The sequence below is a fragment of the Solanum stenotomum genome, chromosome 8 (assembly GCF_019186545.1).
Source record: "Solanum stenotomum isolate F172 chromosome 8, ASM1918654v1, whole genome shotgun sequence".
NCBI lineage: Eukaryota > Viridiplantae > Streptophyta > Magnoliopsida > Solanales > Solanaceae > Solanum > Solanum stenotomum.
In genome coordinates this window covers 49,559,204-49,586,826 of record NC_064289.1, presented here as the reverse complement: position 1 = coordinate 49,586,826, position 27,623 = coordinate 49,559,204, and the positions used below count along the sequence as shown (strand labels likewise).

The 27,623-nt window shown below is 36.3% G+C and overlaps 1 protein-coding gene across 1 annotated transcript; it reads right to left on the bottom strand.

The window, feature by feature from the left end:
- Positions 1-142: 142 nt before the first annotated feature.
- On the bottom strand, positions 143-27,568 carry LOC125873869 (bi-functional coumaroyl CoA and feruloyl CoA ortho-hydroxylase F6H2-1-8-like). The gene is made up of 2 exons (XM_049554713.1): positions 27,183-27,568; positions 143-716 (listed from the first exon to the last, which is right to left on the bottom strand). Exons 1-2 carry the CDS (start codon positions 27,566-27,568, stop codon positions 143-145), a joined length of 960 nt encoding a protein of 319 aa, XP_049410670.1.
- Between the last annotated feature and the right edge of the window lie 55 nt (positions 27,569-27,623).

Sequence of the window (27,623 nt, the reverse complement as noted above, 5' to 3'; positions counted from 1 at the left end):
CAGGATAAAATAAGATTAGTAAATCATTAGAACAAAACAAGATAACGATACAATCATACCAACTCAGACTTTTTGTCATTACATGATAACATATTTAAGATAAGATAACATTCACATAAGAAGAAATTTGTAAATTAAAATATCAAATTTTAATAAAATCTAGTGATGCTTTTCCAGAAGGCCTTTTACGATAGAAATAATCCCAATAATCAGAATGCAAGATATGTTTGTAAACTGGTTTTTCTCCATCTTTCAGCATTTGTGGAAATGGACCAATGACACTGTCAAGGCTAGCATTCACGAATAGCGGTACAGATATTCGAGCCCTGCTTGAATCAACTGTTACACAATGCTCGATACTCTTGTATCGATCGTTGCTCATGATCTGCAAAAAGTCACCTATGTTAACCGGTAAGGCGCCTTTGATTGGATTTACGTGGATCCAATTACCTCCTTTCGTCCCTCGTACATATAGGCCTCCCGTGTCGTCTTGGAAGAGCAAAGTGATGCAGGACCCGTCGCAGTGTGGGCGAGCCCCCATGGTGATACTTGGATTTGGGCATGGTGGATAATAGTTCATGTTGATATTCATAGTTCCCATCAAGAGAGGTTCTAAAGATTCATCGATTTCATTGACATTGAGACCCTTCAATAAAACCTCTAACAACTTTTTAGCAAGTGGTTTGACCCACTTTTGGTACTCCAAGACTTGGTACCTATAAATCAGTGACAAAGACGGGAATTTCGTTAAGTGCGTACATAATTTATTGGCAAGGTAATTTAATGTCAAAGTAAAGAATTTCTCTCTGAGTGTTTCCATAGTCCATCAGAGACAATGTTTTTACCCCACAAAGGTAGAAATACGATCTGCGTTCATCCTATCCTCTCCGTCCCATTACTTGTGGAATTATACCAGATATATTATTGTAAAACGCATAGAAAAAATTCCTACACATGCAATATAATTTTGACTTAATTTATATACACCTTTATAAAATTTATAGATAATGGTGAAAAACACGCCTGAAGTAACATGTTTTTGCAAGTCTCCAAATTTGACTGTCATCACTTAACTATCAAATAACATCTCAAAATTAATGAGTCAGTTGCCATTTACNCCCACAAAGGTAGAAATACGATCTGCGTTCATCCTATCCTCTCCGTCCCCTACTTGTGGAATTATACCAGATATATTATTGTAAAACGCATAGAAAAAATTCCTACACATGCAATATAATTTTGACTTAATTTATATACACCTTTATAAAATTTAGAGATAATGGTGAAAAACACGCCTGAAGTAACATGTTTTTGCAAGTCTCCAAATCTGACTGTCATCACTTAACTATCAAATAACATCTCAAAATTAATGAGTCAGTTGCCATTTACACGAAATTTTAAGACTAATTAACTTGTGACACAACCTTTTGTGATTTGATTGAGACACTTGGTGTACGTTTCGAGGTTTGTTTTGATAAAAAGCTAACTATAGTTCAGATAGAAAATGCAAACACCTTACGGTTAAAGATATGAAACTCATGAAAAAAGTAATACTAGAGGTATGGTTCTTACTTACTCAAAAACATGTGGCCTATAACATATTCCGACACATACATTGTATCGGGTTTCATGTTCTAACACATATATTGAATCAGGTGTCACGTTCTGACACATGTATATTGGATCGGGTGTCACGCTGCGATACAGCAACAGTTTGGGTGTAGGCTCCATGAGAAGACCACTTGTAATTATTACATTCATATATGTCTGTCATTGATATTGGAAAATTGTATGTTGCTCCTGAAATGATAATTGAATTATGCATTATGTATATGTGTGTTTACTGAGTTGTAATTACTTGCTTATGTTCCTCTAACTGGAGTAGCCGCGTGATCCTACCAGTACACTTTGGTTTGTGTACTGATACTGCATTTGCTCATTCTTTGTTGAGTACAGGGCATCTTCAAGCGGCTACTGATAGACCTCAACTAGGGGATCATTGACCGAGACTAGATTCGAGGGTGAGCCAGTTCTTTCAGGCTTCCATGGATCCTCTATTTGTTTAGTCCATTCTTTTCGGACTCAGACTATATAGTTAGACTTATTCTTATGTTTAGTTTCAGGGTTATACCCCATTTTTCTTAGAATTGTTTATTTGTAGAGTTTTGGTACAATGACTTTCAGGTTCTAGCGGTTGAATTTCCGCAGTAGTTATGTTTGGTTGTTTATTTAAACTTTCAAAGTTTATGGAAACTCCATAGTAATTTATCATTTAAACCTTCATTCGTATATTTAAATGATTTAGTTTCTTTAAGTTTCTTAGTTGGGTTGTATTAGTGTTTCTCCAACCGGAGGGTTAGTGTGGGTGCCAATCACGGTGGTTGATGTTTGCGTAATCAAGACACAACTTCTGCAAGTGTCTATGATAGTACAATAGTTTAGTAACCCAACCAAGGGTTGAGGTCGAGTCCCAAGGGAGTGGGCGTGAGAATTAGTGGTTGCGAAAGTGCTAAAGCTAATCGTAGCTAAAGACTTTGGTGAATGAAAACATAACAAATTAAAAGGGTGACACAAGCATCAAGTATCAAATGGGGGTTTGTAAGCAAGAAACAACTAAAACAGTGAAAATAAGGAAAAATACAAGTGTGGAGACGAGATTCTTTGGATGTGATAGGAATACGGGATAGACTACATCATTGGGTAAATGTTTTTTATAGTAAATTCATTGAGTATTTGTGACTAGGCTGGACTTTAAGGGGGATAAGCTCTCTCTCGAACAACTTACCCCATTTCAAATGCGTTCCTCTCGGACACCCACTTGCCGCTTGAAGAACTGCCTCTACCTTAACCCACTCACTCTCTCGAGCTGAGTGTGTGGACATGGGACTAGGGTTCACTCTCTCGAGCTGAACCTCATGTCGACCCATTCACACTGGCCATCAATCTAGTGGTCTTAATTTTACGACCTCTCTCGAGCAAGCCGAAAACACATAAATAAACTTGTATTTGCAACTACAAATTCATTAAATTCATCCACAACCACTAAACGAAATCACATTTAAACTACGAATACACTATCAGCAAGCAAGACCCAACAACTAACCTAACCCATATTCACAAAATCACACTCCAAGAATTAGGGTTTTAGTTACGCATATAAAAGAGATAAAGACGTATACCAATATCAGTTTCCATCAATGGGTATACAAGATTAAGTCTTAAAACAAGCCAAAAGTTAAGAATCCAAGAGTCCCAAGTCCAATTTCTTGAAGATGAAACCCTTGAAAGCTCCAAGTTTTTCAAAACCCTCTCCTAAACCTAGAGAGAATATCTCAAAAACTTTGTCTCAAACTTAATAATCTAANAAATTCATCCACAACCACTAAACGAAATCACATTTAAACTACGAATACACTATCAACAAGCAAGACCCAACAACTAACCTAACCCATATTCACAAAATCACACTCCAAGAATTGGGGTTTTAGTTACGCATATAAAAGAGATAAAGACGTATACCAATATCAGTTTCCATCAATGGGTATACAAGATTAAGTCTTAAAACAAGCCAAAAGTTAAGAATCCAAGAGTCCCAAGTCCAATTTCTTGAAGATGAAACCCTTGAAAGCTCCAAGTTTTTCAAAACCCTCTCCTAAACCTAGAGAGAATATCTCAAAAACTTTGTCTCAAACTTAATAATCTAAAAACTAGATAAAATAAGGTAAAATTTGCTACTAAGAATAAAAGTTGAACTAGTATTTATAATTTTCAGAAAATGTGCAACGAAGAATCTTTCGGCGACGTTAGTGGGAATCGCCGATGCATTCGGTGATCTGCCCTTTGGTCTACTCCGTTGCCTTTCATCAGTTGCCTTCATCATCTTTGTGTCTTGGATAATTGGGTGATGTAGCACTGCTTCGTGGAGTCACTTGGTGATACGCTGACTATTTCTTTTCACCGCCAATTTGCTCCTTTCCTTCAGGACTTGGCACACTAGAACAAAAGGCGAATAGGCAATCTATTGGCAATTCGCTGAATGGGTTCGGCGATTCGCAGATCTTCATTTCTTCATTCTTTTAGCTTATTTTTCTCCTTTTTGCTCGATAGTGTCCATGCTTTCCCTGAAACTTCAAATACCTGAAACTTAAAGGTTTTTATCAGATATCGAGGTAAAACATGCATTTGAGGACACTAATTTCCTCAAAATATAGCCCTAAATGAGTCCAAATCGTGGACTCATCAGTGGTCTGGGTAGTGACAGTTATGCCTCAGTTGATCACAGACCTCGAGTAGTAAAATTTCAGTTTCCTAATGAGCATGTTCTAGAGTGGAGTAGTTCAACAGTGCCTAATGGTTGTTTCATTTCATACCTTAAGGCCAGAAAGTTAGTCCCTAAGGGGTTCGTCTATCACTTAGTCCGAGTTAATGACTATAGTGTTGAGACACCGCCTGTTTAGCCAGTTTCAGTTTTGAGTGAGTTTCTCGAGGTCTTTCCAGATGATATTCCCAGAGTCCATCCTGAGAGAGAAATAGACTTCAGAATAGATATTATTCTCGATACTCAGCCTATCTCCATTCCACCACATAGAATGGCTCTAGCTGAGTTAAAAGAGTTAAAACAGAAGTTGAAAGATCTTCCTGATAAGGGCTTGTTGACACCCAATTTTGACCGACCTTTAACCTTTTTGGAATGCTATTCGATTAAATACGTGTTTTTAAAAATGTATTTCGAGTTTAAAATTTTAATTGATTTAAAATTGTACATTTTAGTATGTGTGCTTTATAAAATTGTCATAAATATTATTAAGATATTTTTAAAATTATTAGTAAAACTCAAAGTAATTATTTTATTCAAATGTTTTAAAATTTAAGTGATGTTAATTATATAAAAAAAATATTATAATATTTTGTAGTATTTTAATTGGATAGCATTTCTTTAATTTTCCTCAAAATCATTTAAACTATAGCCTATTTTATTCTAATTCCTTTCAATTCTAGCCATTTATATTTCAATTGTAGCCAGTTCATTCCAATTTTTCAGATTTTTCAATTCCAAGGAATCTCATCCATTCATTCTAATCCATCTAACACCAAAATAAATCTCAGGCGTCCTTTATTCAAGATTCTATCATAACCACTCATCTTTTTTTAATCAATGGTCCAGATCTCATAATAATTCCTTTCCTATTTTTAAACCACCAAAAGAAACCCTATCATTTTCTATTCACTCTTTTCTCTCTTCTCCAAAAATCAGCAGCCGCCTCTCTCTCTCCTTCCCGTCCGTCTCCGACGAGGATGACATCAGCTCCGTGCAGCGAGCAGTCAGCAGCAACTCCGACCAAGCGAGTTCCGGCGAAGGACAAGGTTTGGGTCAGTTTGAAAATGGATCTCGTCTCCGGTATTTCTTCTAAATTCGTTACTCCCTCTGTTTCCTCTTTTAAGTGATTCATATTTTTTGCGTATAATTTCTTATTGTTGTTTTATTATGCTTGTTATAGTATATGATGTTTTAGTAATAGACAATTGTTCATAATTTTTGGGTTGAAAGCTATTTGAGCTTGCATTGGACACAACTCTCACTGATTTATTGCATAAGCTTGTCTCCAAATTCTACCCGTTAATATCTAAATTTGATCTTTGCATATTGTTGTAATTTGTTAATCTAGCTTTCTTAATGGTAGTGTAGACTATTCGATAACGGATCAATTTGATTATAAGATTTATTTTGGTAATTCAATATATTTGATTTCATGAATTTTTAATAATTGTGAGTATACTATTATTTATGGTTATCCATATTTGACTTCTCTTACTTGCTTATATATGGTAGAGTATGTTTAAATTGATATGATAAATTAATTGGTAAGGTATTGGTCATTTGGTAAAATTGGACAGATTTCTTTCTTGTTTATATTTGGTAAAAAAAATGAATAAATTAAAGACTGATTTTGCTTCCATTATGATTAAGGAAACAATAGTAATTGATCCCCAAAATTATTCCCTTCCTTAGATTTTTAGCTGTCAATCTGTATATATTGTTGGTATGACGACTATCCTTAATTGATTCCCTCGTCTTAGTTAGATTTTAAAATGATTTTACTTGGTTATATTTGGTAATGTTTGATTTGATTGGACTCTCTTAGTAAGGAAACAATTTCCCCATAATTGTTGTTAATCGATTCTTGTCCTTAAAAATCATGCCCTCTCCTCTACTATAAAAGAAGGTCCTTGTTTCATTCCTTACTCATGTTTTATGCTTGAACACTCCAACACTTTTACTTATGCTTATACACTTACAACAACAACAACATGCCCAGTGAAATCCCATTAGGTGGGGTCTGGGGAGGGTAAAGTGTACGCAAACCTTCCCACTGCCTCGTGGAGGTAGAGAGGCTGTTTCTGGGAGACCCTCAGCTCAAGAACAACAAATCTAAGTGACAGGAGATATATATATAAAACATAACAGCCAATACAAAAGATAGCGAATAATTAACAAATGAGACAATAACAACAAGAAAGTAATGCGATGCGCGAAACGCAATAAACAGCATAAGGCTAGGTCTACTCCAAACGCTAACAACCCATACCCTTGCAAGGGAAGACAACACGCTACCCCTACTAACCTTCAACCTTAATACGTGACCTCCACTCTTTTCTATCTAGAGTCATGTCCTCGGTAATGTGAAGCATAGCCAAGTCTTGTCTAATCACCTCCTCCCAATACTTCTTGGGCCTACCTCTACCCCTCCGCGTACCCTCTACCACCATTACCTCGCACCTCCTCACTGGGGCGTCTGTGCTCTGTCTCTTCACATGTCCAAACCATCTCAGTCTCGCTTCCCTCAACTTGTCCCCTTCTCCCGGATAACCTCATTCCTAATCTTGTCGCTCCTAGTTTGCCCACACATACATCTCAACATTCTCATCTCCGCAACATGCATTTTATGAATGTGTGCGTTCTTGACTGGCCAACACTCCGCTCCATACAACAAGGCCGGTCTAACTACCACTCTGTAAAACTTACCTTTAAGTTTCGGTGGAATTTTCTTATCACACAATACTCCAGAGGCAAGCCTCCATTTCATCCAAGCAGCCCCTATGCGATGTGTGACATCATCGTCGATGTCACCACTCCCTTGGATTACAGCCCCAAGATACTTAAAACTTTCCTTCTTAGGAATGATTTGTGCGGTAAGTCTCACTTCCACATCTGTCTCATCCACCACATCATTGAATTTGCACCCCAAATATTCTATTTTGGTCCTACTCAACCTGAACCCTTTGGACTCCAGCGTTTGTCTCCACACCTTCAACCGCGCATTAACTCTGTCCCGCGTCTCATCAATCAGTACTATGTCATTCACAAATAACATACACCATGGGACCTTCTCCTGAATAGACCGCGTCAACTCGTCCATCACCAAAGCAAATAGGGAAGGGTTTAGGACTGATCCCTGATGCAGCCCCATCTCAACTGGAAAATGTTCTGAGTCTCCTCCAACTGTTCTAACCCGAGTCTTGGCTCCACCGTACATGTCCTTTATCGCCCTAATATAAATCATCGGGACTCCTTTAGAATCCAAGCACCTCCAGAGGACATTCCTCGGTACTTTGTCATAGGCTTTTTCAAGGTCAATGAACACCATATGTAGGTCTCTCTTCCTTTCTCTATATTTTTCTACCAGTCTATGCATAAGATGAATGGCTTCGGTAGTCGAACATCCCGGCATGAATCCAAACTGATTCTCAGAGATGGACACCCCTCTTCTCACCCTCATCTCCACCACTCTCTCCCACATCTTCATAGTATGGCTCAACAATTTGAAAGCAATCACAAAAACACTTTCACCCTCACTACTCTCACATTCTAACACTGTTCATACACTAGAATATTTTAAAAGAAAATCACTTTACTCTCTACTAAAAGAAAGATTCCGGTAAACTTTAAGGCTCTTCTATACTGGGTTTTTGTTGTGTTCGTGTTGGATAGTGGATCAAGTTTGTCTTCATTGTTGCTAAACATATATTCTGCTTTACCGGTTAGTTCTTTCTCTATTAGTTTAATTTCCGTTTTGCATTGTTTCAATTGTTGTTGTATGTTTGAATGAATAACGGGAAGCATCTGGGTCAGTCTTCTTATCCTTTCTTGCTTATATATTCTCCACAACCTGTTTAATTCTTACATGCCCGTATGGTACTTGTGTACATGAAATAATTAAATGTATGTATCATATAATTAATTTTATTATCTTGCTATTGTCTTTTATGTGTTATTACTTGCTCGTACTTTTCATTGTACTTTAACAGGGTTTTGAACTTAAAGGTTCAAGAGTCGTCTCGAAGAGATTTCCGGACGAGATTCTTATGTTCAAGTTTACCTTAATGTTGTATATAAATTATTTATTCATTCTTTAAACTTGTAATATTTTCTATTACTCTAACTTTAAAACTCTCCTACATATATGAAATAACTTGGGGAATCGCCTAAAGGGGGAGGGGGAATTACGTGCTAACTTTTTTTTTACTTATTTATTTTATTACATATGATTGCTATAGCATATGATTATATTGCTTAATTTACTTGGAATATGCAAGCATGTTAGCTTCTCTTAAACAAAGCCATAAAATCAACTATGTGTTTGTGATTGTTTTTTAAAATCAATAAATTGTAAATTTGAAGCATGTTGCAGGTCTTGTTTTTTTTTAAAAAAATAAATGTGAGCATGTTAATTAATTGACTTAACTCAATAAGAGTGGGATAGCCTTAACATGTTAGTAGTTTTGATCTGAACACCTTGTAGTTCGTAAATTTTTTTAGCATGCTAATGAACTCAAGAGATTTTAAATTCTGAAACCGATCTAATTGTAAAATCTGCTTTGATTGTTATATTTAATCAACCAGCATGTTTACACTTAGAAATCATGTTCTTAGGATATAACTAATAGGATCAAAGTTAATTAGTGTAAAATAAAGGGTTTGCTAAAATCTATGTCTAACAATTCTCAGTAGGTTAAATAACTTAAATAATTATGCTGTATTTTTTTCTGCAATTGTAAAACAATTCTGTAATATAATTTTGTTGTCGTTAAAAAAATAAAAAATAAAATTAACTCACTGCTCGGTATGTTTTAACTGACTAAAATAAATCTATACATAAATCTGCTCTGCCTGTTAGCTTCTTGCATAGTAACTATTTCTGGATATATATTGCATAAAATTCAATCTGTCATAAAAAATAAATTTGTCTGAAATGATAGTGCTGCATTAAATCGACTGTACTGCTACTGAAGCTTAGCTATTAATAATTTTTTGCATCGGCTACTCGTTGCGCCGAATAAAATCTTGCTCGAATTAATTAATTTATGTATTGTTTTGCCACTTAAAATTAGCTAATAAATCTGTTTTTTTTCTGCATTCTAATTAAATCTGTTCTGCCACTTGCTTAAGTAAAGATTTTCTGTTTAAAATCTGCCCTATTTTGAGATTGTTACTTGAATTAATTAACCATTGTTTTCCTCATAATATCTATGCTCGTTGGAAATTAACTGTTAATACTTGTTAATTGATTATATGCGCACACACTTGGCATGAGACCTTCACTTTACTTGTGTTTGCTAGCATGATAAATAAAATCTAGAGGCCAACTTGAGATTTTACGTACTAAATGAAGGTCCTATTTGTTTGACTTGGTGTCTAGGTGGGCCTATTATATTTTGTTTTGTCTACATTCACCCTAATAGCAGTCCAATGCCTCTTGGACCTTACGTGGGACACTAGACACCTTTTAGAGATGAAATGCATGCGGTGGTGGGGTAGGGGTAGTTTAGGCTCTATGGAGATGATGACATCGATTCGGTCTTAAGGACAAACCTTGGTTTTGTCTGTCCCTACGAGTAACCGACCGAAATAAAGACAAGTCGAGTGCTGATCCTAAAGTCCTTCAGAGAGTCTCCCTTTCCTTCTCCCTTTTTATATGTTTATAATAATCATTTATTTGGGGTAGTTTTAAATAAAAAATAAAATTTGATTATCCTATTTGATTGTGTAAGTTTTGTCTTCTCGCTTATCTTCTATAAATTGTTTCATGTTCAATATATGTATTTAATGTTATCACTTAGTTTTGCATGTTTAATGAAGTAATAAATAAATAAATTGATCTTAATTATTTAATATTAGTTATCACTTAGCAATCATGTTTAAATAATAAATGAAATGACCTTAGATGCTACTTGTAACCCCCACATATTGCATGAGACACGTTCGTTGACCCACATTTGTGGACCTCGAGGGATGCCTAACACCTTCCCCTCGAGGTAATTTGAACCCTTACCCTTACCCTAACGCGCCTTAATTCGTTAGGTGGCGACTCTTTAATCACCCAAAGCCCAAAAGAGTTGTTAGGTCGTGCATCAAAACCTGTTTTGAGAAAAATGGGGCGCGACAGGGCTTCATTCGACCTAGTGTCTCACCTTGGGGCAGTCCGGTCTTATTTGTGTAGAAGAAAGAACGTTTTCTTAGGATGTGCATTGACTACCGCCAATTGAACAAGGTCACTATCAAGAATAAGTATCCACTTCCCATAATTTAATCTTTTTGATCAACTTCAGGGTGCCATTTGCTTTTCTAAGATAGACCTTAGATCTGGCAATCATCAATTGAGAGTAAGGGAAAGTGACATCCCGAAGACAGCATTCAGGACCTGTTATGGTCATTATGAGTTTCTTGCTATGTCTTTTGGTTTGACTAATGCTCCTACAACGTTCATGGGCCTTATGAACAGAGTTTTTAAGCCATATCTGGACATGTTTGTTATCATGTTTATTGATGATATCCTGATTTATTCGAGGAGTGAGAAGGATCATGCTAGCCATCTTAGAGTAGTTCTCCAAACTCTCAAAGATAGAGAGTTGTATGCTAAATTTTCTAACTATGAGTTTTGTCTTGAGACAGTGGCGTTCTTAGGCCACATTGTGTCTGGTGAAGGGATTCGAGTTGACACTCAAAAGATTGAAGCAGTGTAGAACTGGTCCAGGCCCATATCTCCAATTGAAATAATGAGTTTCTTGGGATTGGCTAGTTACTATAGACGGTTTGTCGAGAGGTTTCCATATATTTCATCCCCGTTGACAAAGTTGACTCATAAGAAAGTAAAGTTTCAAAAGTCTGAAGATGTGAGAAAAGCTTACAGGAATTGAAAACCTGGCTAACTATTGCCCAGTATTGACCCTACCAGAGGGTACAAAAGGCTTTGTTATGTATTATGATGCGTCTAGAGTTGTACTTGGTTGTGTATTGATGCAGAATGGTAAGGTTATAGCCTATGTCGCTTGACAACTTAATATTCATGAGAAGAATTACCCAACTCATGATCTAGAGTTGGCAGCTGTAGTATTTGCTTTAAAAATATGGTGTCACTATCTCTACGGTGTTCATGTAGATGTGTTCACTGATCACAAAAGTCTCCAGTATGTTTTTAGTCAGAAAGAGATTAATCTCAGACAGAGGAGGTAGTTAGAATTGCTCAAGGATTACGACATGAGCATACTCTGTCACCCAAGTAAGGCTAATGTTGTTGATGATGCTTTGAGTAGGTTATCTATAAAAAGTATTGCCCATGTTGAGAAGGTCAAGAAATAATTGGCCAAAGATGTGCAAAGTCTTGCACATTTGGGAGTCTGTTTGTTAGATTGGTGGTGATGAATGGGGTTGAATCATCATTAGTATCTGAGGTGAAGGAGAAACAAGACCAAGACCCTATTTTACTTGAATTAAAAGTGAATGTTCAAGCAAAAGGTGATGGCTTTTGAACAAGGGGGAGATTGTGTATTGAGGTAGGTTGTGTGTACCAAGGGTGGATGAACTCCAGGAGAGGATCATCGAAGAAGCTCATAGTTCCAGTTATTCGATCCGTCCCGATTCCAGAAAGATGTATCGTGACTTGAGAGAAGTCTATCGCTGGAGTAGTATGAAGAGGTGTATTGTAGATTTTGTTGTCAAGTGCCTAAATTTCCAACAAGTCAAAGTAGAGCACCGAAGGCCCGGTGGTGTTGCTCTATTTATAAAGATCTTCTGGAATGGAAGTGGGAGAGGATCAATATGGATTTCATTACTGGCTTGCCGCGATCTCGCAGGCAGCATGATTCGATTTAGGTGATTGTAGATCGGATGACTAAATCAACCCATTTTTTACCGGTAAAGACTACATTTTCGACAGAAGATTATGTCAGGTTATATATTCAAGAAATAGTCCAACTTCATGGACTTCCTGTGTCCATCATTTAAGATAGAGGCGCACAATTCACCGCATAATTTTGGAAGTCTTTCTAGAAAGGTTAGGGTTTGAAGGTAAATTTGAGTAATACTTTCTATCCTCAGACTGATTGTAAAGCAGACTGTACGATTTAGACTTTAGAGGATATGTTGAGGGCTTGTGTGATTGATTTCAAAGGCCATTGATGATCACTTACCTCTCATAGAATTTGCTTACAACAATAACTATCACTCTAGCATCCAGATGGCTCCTTTAAAGGCTTTTTATGGGGCGAAGGTGTAGATATCCTATTGGATGGTTTGAGGTTGGTGAATCTGAGTTGATAAGGCCAGACTTGGTTCATCAAGCCATGGAGAAGGTGAAGATTATTCAAGGAAGGTTGAAAACATCGCAAAATCGTTAGAAATCCTATATAGATGTTAGGATAACAGACTAAGAATTTGAGGTTGATGATCGGGTTTACTTGAAGGTTTCACCCATGAAGGGTGTTATGAGATTTTGTTAGAAAGGGGAGCTCAGTCCCCGGTACATTGGTTCTTACAAGATATCCGAGTGGATTGGCAATGTACCTTATGAGTTGGAGCTATAGTCAGAGTTAGCAGCAGTCCATCCGGTATTCCACATTTCTATGTTGAAGAAGTATATAGGCGATCCTTCACTTATTATACTTACTGAGAATATTGGTATTAAGGACAACCTATCTTATGAGGAGATACCCGTACAGATTCTTGTTTGTCAGGTTCGCAAGTTGAGAACCAAGGAGGTTGCATCCGTCAAGGTCTTATAGAGGAATCAATATTTTGAGGAAACTACTTAGGAGGTTAAGGAGGATATAAAGAAGAGTTACCCACATCTCTTTGCTTCCGAAGAAATTCCAAACTAAGGTACTAACTCTTTTGTTGGTACTCTATATGTAAATTGTATGTAGCATGCTTGGGATGAGGTTGTTAAATGTATTCCACCCCTTGTTCTATTTAGTGTGATCTCATTCGAGGATAAATGTTCCCAAGGGGTGAGATGTTGTAACAACTTGAACTTTGGTCAGTTTTTAAGTTTTGGGTCCAATTCAAATGACCATAAGTTTTAGCACAAGATGAGTTGGGTGGCCCATGAAGTATTAAATCAAAGGTCTTTGAGTCCTTTTTGTAAGGTCGTAAAGTTTTCTAAATTTTGAGTTTGGATGAAAGAGTTATGACCGTTTGAGTGCAGCCTCTAGCTAAGGCATTTTCATCTGTTTTAAGGAGGGGTATTTTGGTATTTCCTTACCCCACTAGCCTAGCACGTTTTTTCACCCAAATAGGGGTCTAAATTGATTGAGATCAGTTATTATTCATTCCAAAAGAGCGTAGGGTTGTTAGAGAGAAGTTTAAGAGGAGAAAAGAAAAAAAGACTCGAGCATTCTTTCAAGAACTTGAAGATTTCGCCAAGAATATGGTTCTTTGGAGGTATGTAAGCTCTCACAGGGTTGCGTTTGTTCACCCTCATGCCAATCATGTGGTTTTTATGCATAAATTCATTCTTGAGGTTGGTTGATTTGAATTATTGAGAAATTCTTGAGGTTTTATCTTCATTCTTTAACAATGGAGTCTTGTTAGTTCTTGAGGTGAGGGTCTTGCGAATGTGTGTTTTTCTTGATATGGGTTTTTGATTCATTTGTTGGGTTTATTAATACAAACGAGTTTAGGAGGAAAACATTCGATTCTAGATGATTTAGTCCTTGAATTGAGCAAGAAAAATTCGTCAAAGTTCTAGGTTTGGGGTGGGGTTCATCGCGCCCCCAAGGCTCTTGGAGGACTGGCGCCATGCGCCTGTAGTGCACCCCAACTGACCTTAGTAATTGGAGGCCTGACGCGGCGCGCCACAAAGGCGTCAAGAGCGTCATGCCATTTTCCTACTACGTTCTTGTTATGTACTGGTTCCTTTGAGTCGAATTTTCATTCTTTTCTTAATACGAACTATCTAAGCCTTCATTAATCATTAAGAGATTATATATATATATATATATATCCTACTCATGACTCTTAAATCTTCATTTCAAATTAAAGTAATGATTAAGAGTAAAGTTTGAGAAACCTTTTTGAGTCATTTTGAGAAGTCTTTTACAATCTTCTAAAACTTGTTTTAAGACTTAAGTGAATGAGTAATAGAATGAGGAGAGTTGAATTTCATGTTTCAAAATGAGTATAAGGGAACTAAGTATTCCCAAGTGTTAACACTTTTACATTTAAAACAAGAGGAATCCTTGATTTCTAAATGAGTTCATGAGGAATTTTTGAGCATTATCTCTTTTAAGAGAATCTTTTGAGTAATTATCTCAAATTGAGGAAGAGTTATGTTTTTAAACATATGAGCATGAGTTATATATATTATTGGGACTAGTATTGAGCATCGATATGGGGATGAATTCAGACAACTTAAAATCCTCATAAACCATGTATGCCAACATGGGTAAAGAATTATACTTTTTAGATGATTCCTTATTGCTTTTAAGCAAAGCTTAGTGGATCCACTTAGTTGAGGATGTTCTATACCCCGACAGGGTATAGGGCAATTCTGGCAGCGTGGGAAAGATGTTGTATCATCACGTAGCTCACAGTGATGGTTGTCATTTAGAGAATCTAACAAATAAGAGTAAATAGTTTATTATTGTATTTTCACATACATTTGAGTTATTATCTACTATTTTAAAAGCTTTATACGTCTTGCACCTTTTATTGTTGCTTTCATGTTGAGTGAGTTGATGATAACATCATGGACATCATAGATCACGTGATAGCTTTAGAGGAGCTCGAGTGTCACAATGTAAAGACATACAATGAGTGGAAGGTCCATCAAAGTGAAGAGAAAGAAGAAAGAGGTCATTTATGCAAATGTTCATCTCATAATTTCAAGAATACACAAAAGAAGACAACCAAACAAGGGCCTTATCTCATTAAGGGTAAAATTGTAAAGAAAGTGACTTCTTCATTTTATTAGTATAAATAGTAGTCCCTTTATTTTGAAATACTTAGACTATGTTGAATATTGACTCTCAAAATGTAGTATCTTCTTATTGAGTAATTAAAGTGAACTCTTGAGATTGCTAGTTAACTTCTTGGGTTTGATTAATCAAAGAGCTACCCCTTTGTGATTCTTGGTTTTATTTTATTATTCATCATTGAGTTAAATTTAGTTTGTTGAAGTCAATTGGGAGGTGAGGGTTTTAGTCCCTTGATGCCCATAATATCAATAGCATGAGTATTAATCCACATATCTTTTATTTCTTTGTTCCTTTCCTTGCTCATCCTTATCATTTGGTATTAGAGCTTAGGTTTAGATTTGTTCCTACAAATTTTGTCTTGGTTTGTACAAAACAATCTGCAATTTTTCTTGTTTTAATTTGTTGTTTTTAACACTAGATCTTTGGCCCTAGTATTTTTTGAGTCTAGGTTTCAAATTTTGTTCAATTCCGAGTTGTAGAAGTGAAGTTACTATTGAAGGATTTCAAGCTTTTCAAACTTTTCAAATTTTCAAAGTGGGTCTTTTGATTGAGGAGAAATTGGAGGTTAATAATTATTGGGTTTTGTTCTCTATGTTGAAGGAAAGAAAATCCTAAATTTTGAGTCAATTGCTAGTTGATTTGAGTGTGTTGGGATTTAGTGTGTGTTCTTGGTTGTTCCTTGAGATTGAGTCTCCTTAGTATAAAGCTTTTTGCTCTAACAATTATACGAACCCTCTTGCTATGAGGACCTCTTGGTTACTTGTCCTTTTTATATTTTTGCAAGGTTTGGATTCGAGGAAAAACCCTTTACAAGAAGGGAGGATGATAACTTCATGGAAATCATAGATCATGTGATAGCTTTAGAGGAGCTCGATGGACACAATGTAAAGACATACAATGTGTGGAAGGTCCATCAAAGTGAAGAGAAAGAAGAAAGATGTCATTTGTACAAATGTTCATCTCGTAATTTCAAGAATTCACAAAAAAAAGACAACCATACAAGGGCCTTATCTCATTAAGGGTAAAATTGTAAAGAAAGTGACTTCTTCATTTTATTAGTATAAATAGTAGTCCCTTTATTTTGAAAGACTTAGACTATGTTGAATATTGACTCTCAAAATGTAGTATCTTCTTATTAAGTAATTAAAGTGAACTCTTGTGATTGCTAGTTAACTTCTTGGGTTTGATTAATCAAAGAGCTACCCCTTTGTGATTCTTGGTTTTACTTTATTATTCTTTCTTGAGTTATATTTAGTTTGTTGAAGTCAATTTGGAGGCGAGGGTTTTATTCTCTTGTTGCCCAGAATTTCAATAGGTTGAGTATTAATCCACATATCTTTTATTTCTTTGTTCCTTTCCTTGCTCATCCTTATCATATGGTATCAGAGCTTAGGTTTAGATTTGTTCCTACAAATTTTTTCTTGGATTGTAAAAAACAATATGGAATTTTTCTTGTTTTGATTTGTTGTTTTTAACACTAGATCTTCGTTCCTAGTATTTTTTGAGTCTGGGTTTCAAATTTTGTTCAATTTGGAGTTGTAGAAGTGAAGTTACCACTGAAGGATTTCAAGCTTTTCAAAGTTTTCAAATTTTGAAAGTGGGCCTTTTGATTGAGGAGAAATTGGAGGTTAATAATTATTGGGTTTTGTTCTCTATGTTGAAGGAAAGAAAATCCTAAATTTTGAGTCAATTGCTAGTTGATTTGAGTGTGTTGGGATTTAGTGTGTGTTCTTGGTTGTTCCTTCAGATTGAGTTTCCTTAGTATAAAGCTTTTTGCACTAACAATTATACAAATCCTCTTGCTATGAGGACCTCTTGGTTACTTGTCCTTTTTATATTTTTGCAAGGTTTGGATTCGAGGACAAACCCTTTTCAAGAAGGGGAGGATGATAACTTCATGGAAATCATAGATCACGTGAAAGCTTTAGAGGAGCTCGATGGACACAATGTAAAGACATACAATGTGTGTAAGTTCCATCAAAGTGAAGAGAAAGAAGAAAGATGTCATTTGTGCAAATGCTCATCTCATAATTTCAAGAATTCACAAAAGAAGACAACCAAACAAGGGTCTTATCTCATTAAGGGTAAAATTGTAAAGAAAGTGACTTCTTCATTTTATTAGTATAAATAGTAGTCCCTTTATTTTGAAAGACTTAGACTATGTTGAATATTGACTCTCAAAATGTAGTATCTTCTTATTGAGTAATTAAAGTGAACTCTTGGGATTGCTAGTTAACTTCTTGGGTTTGATTAATCAAAGAGCTACCCCTTTGTGATTCTTGGTTTTATTTTATTATTTTTCCTTGAGTTAAATTTAGTTTGTTGAAGTCAATTGAGAGGTGAGGCTTTTAGTTCCTTGTTGCCCATAATTTCAATAGCTTGAGTATTAATCAACATATCTTTTATTTCTTTGTTCCTTTCCTTGCTCATCCTTATCATTTGGTATCAGAGCTTAGGTTTAGATTTGTTCCTACAAATTTTGTCTTGGTTTGTAAAAAACAATCTGGAATTTCTCTTGTTATGATTTGTTTTTTTAACACTAGATCTTTGTTCCCTTGTATTTTTTAAGTCTGGATTTCAAATTTTGTTCAATTTGGAGTTGTAGAAATGAAGTTAGCATTGAAGGATTTCAAGCTTTTCAAACTTTTCAAATTTTGAAAGTGGGTCTTTTGATTGAGGAGATATTGGAGGTTAATAATTATTTGGCTTTGTTCTCTATGTTGAAGGAAAGAAAATCCTAAATTTTGAGTCAATTGCTAGTTGATTTGAGTGTGTTGGGATTTAGTGTGTGTTCTTGGTTGTTCCTTGAGATTGAGTCTCCTTAGTATAAAGCTTTTTGCTCTAACAATTATACAAACCCTCTTGCTATGAGGACCTCTTGGTTACTTGTCTTTCATATGTTTTTGCAAGGTTTGGATTCGAGGACAAATCCTTTTCAAGAAGGGGAGGATGATAACTTCATGGAAATCATAGATCACGGGAAAATTTTAGAGGAGCACGATGGACACAATGTAAAGACATACAGTGTGTGGAAGGTCCATCAAAGTGAAGAGAAAGAAGAAAGATGCCATTTGTGCAAATGTTCATCTCATAATTTCTTGAATTCATAAAAGAAAACAACCAAACACGGCCCTTATCTCATTTAGGGTATAATTGTAGAGAAAGTGTCTTCTTTATTTTATTAGTATAAATAGTAGTCACTTTTATTTTGAAAGACTTAGACTATGTTAAATATTGACTCTCAAATTGTAGTATCTTCTTAGTGAGTAATTAAGGTGAACTCTTGGGATTGCTAGTTAACTTCTTGGGTTTGATTAATCATTGTGCTACCCCTTTGTGATTCTTGATTTCATTTTACTATTCTTCCTTGGGTTGAATTTAGGTTGTTGAAGTCAATTGGGAGGTGAGGGTTTTAGTCTCTTGTTGCCCATAATTTCAATAGCTTGAGTATTAATCCACATATCTTTTATTTCTTTGTTCCTTTCCTTACTCATCCTTATCATTTGGTATCAAAGCTTAGGTTTAGATTTGTTCCTACAAATTTTATCTTGGTTTGTAAAAAAAATTTGAACTTTTTTTGTTTTGATTTGTTGTTTGTAACACTATTTCTTAATTAGTTCCCTAGTGTTTTTTGAGTCTAGGTTTCAAATTTTATTCAATTTGGAGTTGTACAAGTAGAGTTATAGTTGAAGGGTTTCAAGCTTTTCAAACTTTTTAAATTTTGAAAGTGGGTATTTTGATTGAGGAGAAATTGGAAGTTAATAATTATTGGGCTTTGTTCTCTATGATAAAGGGAAGAAAATCCTAAATTTTGAGTCAATTGCTAGTTGATTTGAGTGTGTTGGGATTTAGTGTGTGTTCTTGGTTGTTCCTTGAGATTGAGTCACCTTGGTATAAAGCTTTTCTCTCTAACAATTATACGAACCCTCTTTCTATGAGGACCTCTTGGTTGCTTGTCCTTTTTATGTTTTTGCAAGGTTTGGATCGAGGACGAATCCTTTTCAAGAAGGGGAGGATGATAATGTCATGGACAATATAAATCACGTGAAAGCTTTAGAGGATCTCGATGGACACAATGTAAAGACATACAATGTGTGGAAGGTCCACCAAAGTGAAGAGAAAGAATAAATAGGCAATTTGTGCAAATGATCATCTCATAATTTCAAGAATTTACAAAAGAAGACAACCAAACAAGACACTTATCTCATTAAGGGTAAAATTGTAAAGAAAGTGTCTTCTTTATTTTATTAGTATAAATAGCAGTCTCTTTTATTTTGAAAGACTTACACTATGTTGAATATTGACTCTCAAATTGTAGTATCTTCTTAGTGAGTAATTAAGGTGAACTCTTGGGATTGCTAGTTAACTTTTTGGGTTTAATTAATCAAAGTGTTACCCCTTTGTGATTCTTGATTCATTTGATTATTCTTCCTTGGGTTGAATTTAGGTTGTTGAAGTCAATTGGGAGGTGAGTGTTTTAGTCCCCTATTCCCCATAATTTCAATAGCTTGAGTATTAATCCACATATATTTTATTTCTTTGTTCATTTCCTTGTTGATCTTTATCATTTGAGGTGAGTATGTTTTTCCTTTCTATCAGTTCAGCTTAACCCTAATTTCAATTGAAGATTCTAACTAGTAAAATTCGAGAATATAGGAATCTTATGGAGGAAAGGACTCCATAGGTGAAAACTATCATACCTTGATGTGAAAAGCCCACAATAAATAATGAATTTGGAGACTTGATCTTGAAACCATAGACTTTTTCTTCAAGCTTTAGAGAGAGAATTATTTTTGGGAAGAACTTGATCAACTTATGAGAATGAGTTCAATTGGGTAATTTGGGGGTTTAAAATATTTATATAGGGCCTAAGGTAGAAGTTAAAACGATATAGTATTAGCTTAGAACAATTAGGGAAAGACCCATGAACCTTTATCGACGGTTCATACCTACAGACCGTCCTGGTAAATAGTTAGTGGGGTTCAGGGACTTTTTTTTGGACCTTCAAATGATGGGGCCCATGTACGATTGGTAGGTCTACCGACGGACTGTACATGCTAACGTAGTTCCTAAAGATTTCTAAAAAAAATTAATTTTTCCCTTGTCACCTACGAATGCCACCTACGGCCTGTGAGTGCTCTTACTAGCCGTAGGTCACCTGCAACCCAAAACACTGCATTTTTACATCCTTTTTGAATCTGAGGTGTTATAATATCTCCCCCTTAGGAACAGTTGTCCTCGTATGGGACTCAAAACATCATAAAAAGGTAGGGAGAAGATCTAACAGCCCAACATGAATACAATCACGTAAATGTACATATCCGAAGAGGAAAATCAACTCCATGCTCAAACATATCCAAAACATCATCTCATGAGGTCTATATGTAACTCATACTCAAATTCATATAAACATGGAGAAATTGATCAAGTTGACTCATTTTTTCTCAAAAATTTGGTTTATCATGAATATGCATATATGAGGACTCATGGGAATATCTAAGACACATGAAACTAAAAGAGTAAACCATGAGGAACTAAGTACCTCAAGCTAGAGTAGGAACGGAGAGAAAGAGATGAGGATAACGGGAAATCATATTGGCGTCGACCTCTTAAGTAACACCCTCAACTAACTGATTCCTCCAAAAGACCATTACGAAAGCAACTTTGTTTCTCAACTTCCGAACTTGCGGGTCCAAAATCTCAACCGGAACTTCTACATAACAAAGACTATCCCTTATACACAAACTCTCTAATGGTACTATAGATGTCCAATCACCAACACATTTCTTCAAAAAGGAGACATGGCAAGCCAGATGCACCGATGCCAATTCATTAGGTAATTCGAGTTCATAAGAAACTTTATCAATATGCCTCAAAATATGATATGGGCCCACCTAACAGGAACTAAGTTTCCCTTTCTTTCTAAATCTCATCACACCCTTTATGGGTGAAATTTTTAAGTACACCCAATCATGAACATCAAACTCAAGCTCTCTCCTTCTAATATTGGCATAGGAATTTTGTCGACTTTGAACCGTTTTCAACCTTCCTCCATAGCTTCATGTACCAATTCGGGACCCATCAAATAAACTTCACCCATTTCAAACCAGCCTAGAGGAGATCTACACCTCCTACCATAAAGAGCCTCAAATGGAGTCATACCAATGCTAGAGTGATAGTTATTATTATACACAAACTCAATCAAAGGCAAATGATCATCCCAATTACCCTTGAAGTAAATTACATAAGCCCTCAACACATCTTTCAAAGTTTGGATAGTACGCTCTACTTTGCCATCAATTTAAGGATGAAAGGTCTTACTAAGCTTAACATGAGTACCAAGCCCTTTTTGAAAAGATTTCCAAAATTCATAAGTGAATTAGGTACCACGATTGGAGATAATAGATAGGGAAACTTCATGCGACCTAACCATCTCTCTTAGATATAACTTAGCATAGTCTTTCGCCAAGTAAGAAACCTTGACTAGAATAAAATGAACCGATTTCATCATTCGATCCACAATAACCCAAATCGAGCCATGTTGTTACCGGGTACGGAGTAAACTCACAATAAAGTACATATTAGAATCTTCCCACTAGCAAGTAGGCATGCTAATATCTTGAGATAAACCTCCTGATTTTTTATGTTCAACTTTCACTTATTGAAAACTAGGACACATAGCCACAAATTCCGCAATATCCCTCTTAATCTCATTCCACCAATATACCTCCCACAAGTCACAGTACATTTTGGTGGCTCCTGGGTGAATGGAATATCGAGAACTATGGGCTTCAGATAACATTTTCTCCCTCAAGTTATCCACATTGGGAACACACAACTGACCTTGATGTCTAAGCAATCTATCTCCCCCTTGGGAGAAAGCCTCAACGGACTTCCTAAGCACTGTTTCCTTCAATTCAACCAAATTTGGATCAAGAACTAGCTTGGTCTTCACATCTGACAAAAAAGATTATTCTGATCCATTATTGACCATAATTGTCACGCCCCGAGCCTACACCCTGGACGCGGCCGGCACTCGAAGACCATTGTTGGCCCCCAAGCGAACCCTTGACCTAGATTTCTTTACTCAGCGGAAACCTTAACTCAATAGAAAACTCCATGCAATGAAAGGTTATAAGACAACTTAACTGATAAAATTTGGCCAAAAAGGCAACTCGAGTCTCAAAATAGAATTTTATATATATATATATATACATAGATGAGAGACACAATACTAACTGACTGAATGTCTATGAAGCCTCTATAACACTGAGATGGATGTTGGGACAGACCCCGTAACATCCTAATAAAACAAAACTAGGAAAAACAAAATAACAGTCCTATGGAATGCAAGGAGGCTCAACACTGACTCTGGAGTGCTCAACTGGATCAATGGCGTGTTGAATGCTGATCCTAGGTACCTGCGTCTGCATCATAATAAGATGCAGGCCATCTGGCATCAGTACATGGAATGTACGAGTATGCGAGCTGGACAGCTAAACAACAACTTAAGCTTGAAAGGGATACAAAAGAGAACTTACCTTGGCTCTGTTCAACTCATGAATAACTGAACTCAAATATAAAGCAATAAGACACATGCAATATATAAAGCTTGTAAAACTATTTAAAACATGACGTCAAAATCATATTTATAATATCATGAAAATACCATGCTTCCTCTCAAAGTCTACTTTTGCAATGCATGAATGAAGTCCCATACCCCCATCCATACTAAGCAGAACCCCTCGAGAAACCATGCAATTTCTACTGTGGGAGTTTCTCTAACCGATAGCCACCACTACATGCTTAAGTGGTGATACAACGTTTTACCTCGCGTTGCCCAAGGACCATCCTATACCTTGCCGTGATATAGGACATTACTTTAACTTTAACTTAGTGGATCCACTAGCTTAACTTTATGTGATCATCTAAAAAGTTTGACCCGTCAAATCCCATGTTTGGCTACATGGTTCTTATGGAGAGTTGAGTTAATATGAACTCGTGTCCCCAATTCGGTGCTCAAGACCACTCCCAAAAATACTTTAGCTCATAAGTGTTTTAAACACATCTTTCTTTGGTTTGAAATAATTGCTCAAACTACCCTCTTAAAAGAGGTAATTGCTCTTGAAAACTATTTCTAAAAAGAACATATCAAAACCATATTTTACTATGATGATTGATGACTCGGGAAGTCATACTTCATAAACATTGATGGTATATCTAGAGACCATACTGTTTAAACATTGATGACATACTCGATTGTCATACTAATCATGTTTTAGAAACTCTTTCGCAAAACTCATCTTTTCTTAAAAAGAGATAGTACTCAAACTGCTCAATACTCTTTTGGAAATCTCAGTTTCCTCTCATCCTAAATGTGAAAACGTTTATAAACTTCTTTGGGAATACTTATTTCCCTAATAACTTTTGAGAAATGAACTTGACTCTTTACTCATGGCTTAACTTGAAACTCTATGCTCTTTACTTAACTTGAAACTCTATAATCTTTACTTAACTTGAAACTCTATGCTCTTTACTTAACTTGAAACCTGAGCCTTAAAATGAAGTTAAAACGTTCAATAAAGACTCTTGAAAAACTTAAAGACTTGCTTTGACTTACTCTTAACTTCTAAACTTGACTCTAACTTCACTTGACTTTGATCCTAACTCGCCTTGAATTGGATTATGGATTCAAGGTATATGATCACATGTTTATGGATGAGTTCTTGACGTTTAGACGTACCTTGGAGTGTTGAAAACAACTATAAAACATAGGTACATTACCAAGGAACATACATGAAAAAGTAGGGAATGAATGGAAAATATTGGCGTCCTTGGCGCTCTGAGAGGTGCGGGGCGCCAGACTTCAAAGCTCAGAAGGCCTGGTGGGGGCTCTGCTAGGCGCGCCGCCCCAAGGGTGGTAGCTCAGAACCCCTGTTGGGGCGCGCTGGCTAGCGCGACGCCCCAGCCTTTTTCCCCAAAAACTCGACTTTTCTCCTTCTTTTTCCAACTCTAAACCTTCTTAACTTCAAAGTTTCCAGCCCCAAACACTTAGAATCATAAAACCCCTTAATATACAATAGATTCAACTCGAAAACACAACCGGAAACATGTCCCAAATCAATAAGAACTTCAACACAATCACAAGACTTCAACAACCACAACAACAAGGCTTCAACAAACACAACCAAAACTTTTCTCGGAAATTAAAACGAGTTTGGAAAGTGGGGGAATGAACCAACCCAACACTATGATCTCACATACCTTAATAGGGATCACCCCCGACGAAAACCACGACGATCTTGACGAATCCTTGCTTCTTCTTCTCTTTCTCCGCCTCTCTCATTTTCTCTCAAGAACCCTAACTCTCACTTTTAAAAAGGAAAAACTGATTTAAAATCAGTCTAAAGCCTTAATATAACCAAAAGAAATGGTTAGGGAAAATACCAAAATACCCTTACAAATTCGGACTAAACTGCATGTGCCAACAGCCCAACTTCCAAACATAACTCACTCATACGAACTCGAAATCGAGCAAACTTGGCGGCGTTGGAAAGATCGCTCCAAGAGCTTTCCAAATATAACTGAAAATACACCTAACTCATCCTGAGCTAGGAATTATGACTGCTCAAAGTTGGCAAAAAACTCATTTTTTTTCCATACTTAGCTAAATTTCCAGATTTTTAATTCTTTCCAAAAATGACTATTTCCAATTCTAAGCTTCTTCATAGCTATTTCAAATTGCCGGATGTTACAATAACACCACCTTTGGTAGAATCAACCAACCAAACACCCAATCGGGCAAGTCTGTGAACACTACGAACCAACTCCTTCTTATCTTTCTTAACATGAGCAACACTACCCATTGATAACCGACTAAGAACATCCGCCACCACATTTGTTTTGTCGGTATGATAGAGAACACTCATATCATAATCCTTTAGTAACTCAAGCCACCTTCTTTGGCGAAGATTTAGATCTTTATATTTAAACACATAATGCAAACTTTATGGTCGGTAAAGACATCAACATGAACACCATATAATTAATGCCTTCAAATCTTTAAGGAAAAAAAACTGTCGCTAGTTCTAAATCATTGGCAGGATAGTTCTTTTCATAAGTTGTCATGAAGCATAGGCAATGGCTTTCCCATTTTGCATAAGGACACATCCTAACCAAATTCTTGAAGCATCACAATAAACAACAAACACATTGGTTCCTTCCGGTAAAGTCAACACCGGAGCAAAATAAATCTATCTTTTCAATTCTTAAAACTCTTTTCAGAAGCTTTTGACAATAAGAATTTGAATTTCTTTTGGGTCAATGCCGTCAATGGAGAGGCAATCGAAGAAAACCCTTCCACAAACCTTCTATAGTAACTAGCTAAGCCCAAGAAAGTTCTAAAATCCGAAGGGGATAGAGGTCTAGGCCAACTCTTAACTACATTTTTCTTCTTAGGATCTACCTCAGTACCTTTTTCGGAAAAAATATGACCAAGGAAAGCCATAGATCTTAACCAGAACTCACACTTACTAAACTTCACAAAGAGTTGTTGGTCCTCGAGGACTTGCAACACAATCCTCAAATGATCGGTATGCTCATCTTCATTCCTTGAATAGATCAAAATATCATCAATAAACACGATCAAGAACATATCAAGGTGTTATCTAAACACACTATTCATCAAATCCATAAGTGCAGAAAAAGCATTACTCAAGCCAAAGGACATCACCAAAAAACTCATAATGACCATACCAAGTTTGAAAATTGATATTCAGAATGCCATCCTCTTTTACCCTTAATTAGTGATAACCCAACTGGAGGTCAATCTTAGAAAAGTAACTTGATCCTTGAAGTTTGTCAAACAAGTCATCTATCCTTGGAAGATGATACTTATTCTTAATGGTAACCTTGTTCAACTAACGGTAATCGATGAACATACGAAGCGAACCATATTTCTTTCAAACAAAATTGGAGCACCCCATGGTGAGATACTTGGTCGGATAAAGCCCTTATCCGACAAGTCTTTCAGTGTCTCCTTTAATTCTATAAGGTTTGTCGAAGCCATTCGGTAAAGAGGAATAGAGATAGGTTGGTAATTGGGAGTAGGTTAATACCGAAGTCTATTTCCATTTTGGGAGGAACACCAGGTAGATCATCGGGAAACACATCTAGAAACTCATTAACAACGGGGACCGACTCAAGTGTAGGGGCTTTAGAATCCATATCACTTACCCTAACTAGATGGTTTATGAAACCCTTAGAAATCATTTTTCTAGCTTTAAGAAAAGAAACAAACTGACCTTTAGGCACATAATTTCCCCTTTTCCACTCTAGGATAAGCTTATTTGGAAACTGAAACTTGACCACTCGGGTTCTACAATCAATAGAAGCATATCAAGAATGCAACCAATCCATAACAACAATAACATTGAAATCTAACATATCAAGCTATACAAGATCAACGGGAGTGACTCTATGGGATAAGTAGACGGGACACTTTGTATAGACTCTCTTAGCCACAATAGCCTCACCAACAAGGATAGAGATAGAAAAAAGGTCTAACAACATATCAGGAAGAATATCAAACCTCATAGCCACATATGGTGTTACAAAAGACAAGGTAGCACCGAGATCATGTAAAGCATAAGAATCATGATGAAAGACTTTCAACATACCGGTAGCCACAGAGGGAACTCTTGCTCATGACGAGTTTGAAGGGCATAAAATCGGTTTTGCTTTGGACCACTTGAACCCGAACCACTAGGCAGAACTTGCCTACCTTCTCTTCCATTAGCCTTAAATGATGGATAATTGCTTATCTTATGACCACTCTTACCACAACCAAAGCAACCATCCGTACCGGCTTAGCACTTACCTAATGCCTCTTTCCACATTTAGCACAAGTAGACGACGAAAATCAACCATACTTTCCTCCTTGAGGTTTAGGGTTAGATACCATATCTTTGTTGAATTTAGGAGGAGTATTGGAGGAACCTTGACCAAAAAACCTTTGTTTGAACTTATAACGACTATGTCCATCGGACCTTGAATGTGAAAAATCACCATCACTAGTCCTTGCCTTCTTTGCCTTCCTAGATTTCTCCTTAAGTTTCTTTTCTTCTATTTGTTGAGCATGCACCATTAGACAAGAAATGTCCATAGCATTGATGAGCATGGCGGTACAACATTCTTTGACTACCATCTCGGCCACTCCCGAAACAAACTTACTCATCCTTGCCCTAGGGTCGCTAACCATAGTAGGAGCATACCTAGATAATTGTGTGAACTTCAAAGCATATTCCTTCACACTCATGTTTCCTTGAAAAAGGTTAATGAATTCAAGTACCTTTGCCTCTCTCATCTTAAGG

Coding starts and splice junctions, on each gene's coding strand:
- LOC125873869 (XM_049554713.1), bottom strand. CDS start 27,568: ATGAGTGTGAAGGAATATGCTTTGAAGTTCACACAATTATCTAGGTAT. Junction 717..27,182: donor CCTAAACCTCAAGGAGGAAA/GTATGGTTGATT, acceptor ACTGATTTATAG/GTACCAAGTCTTGGAGTACC.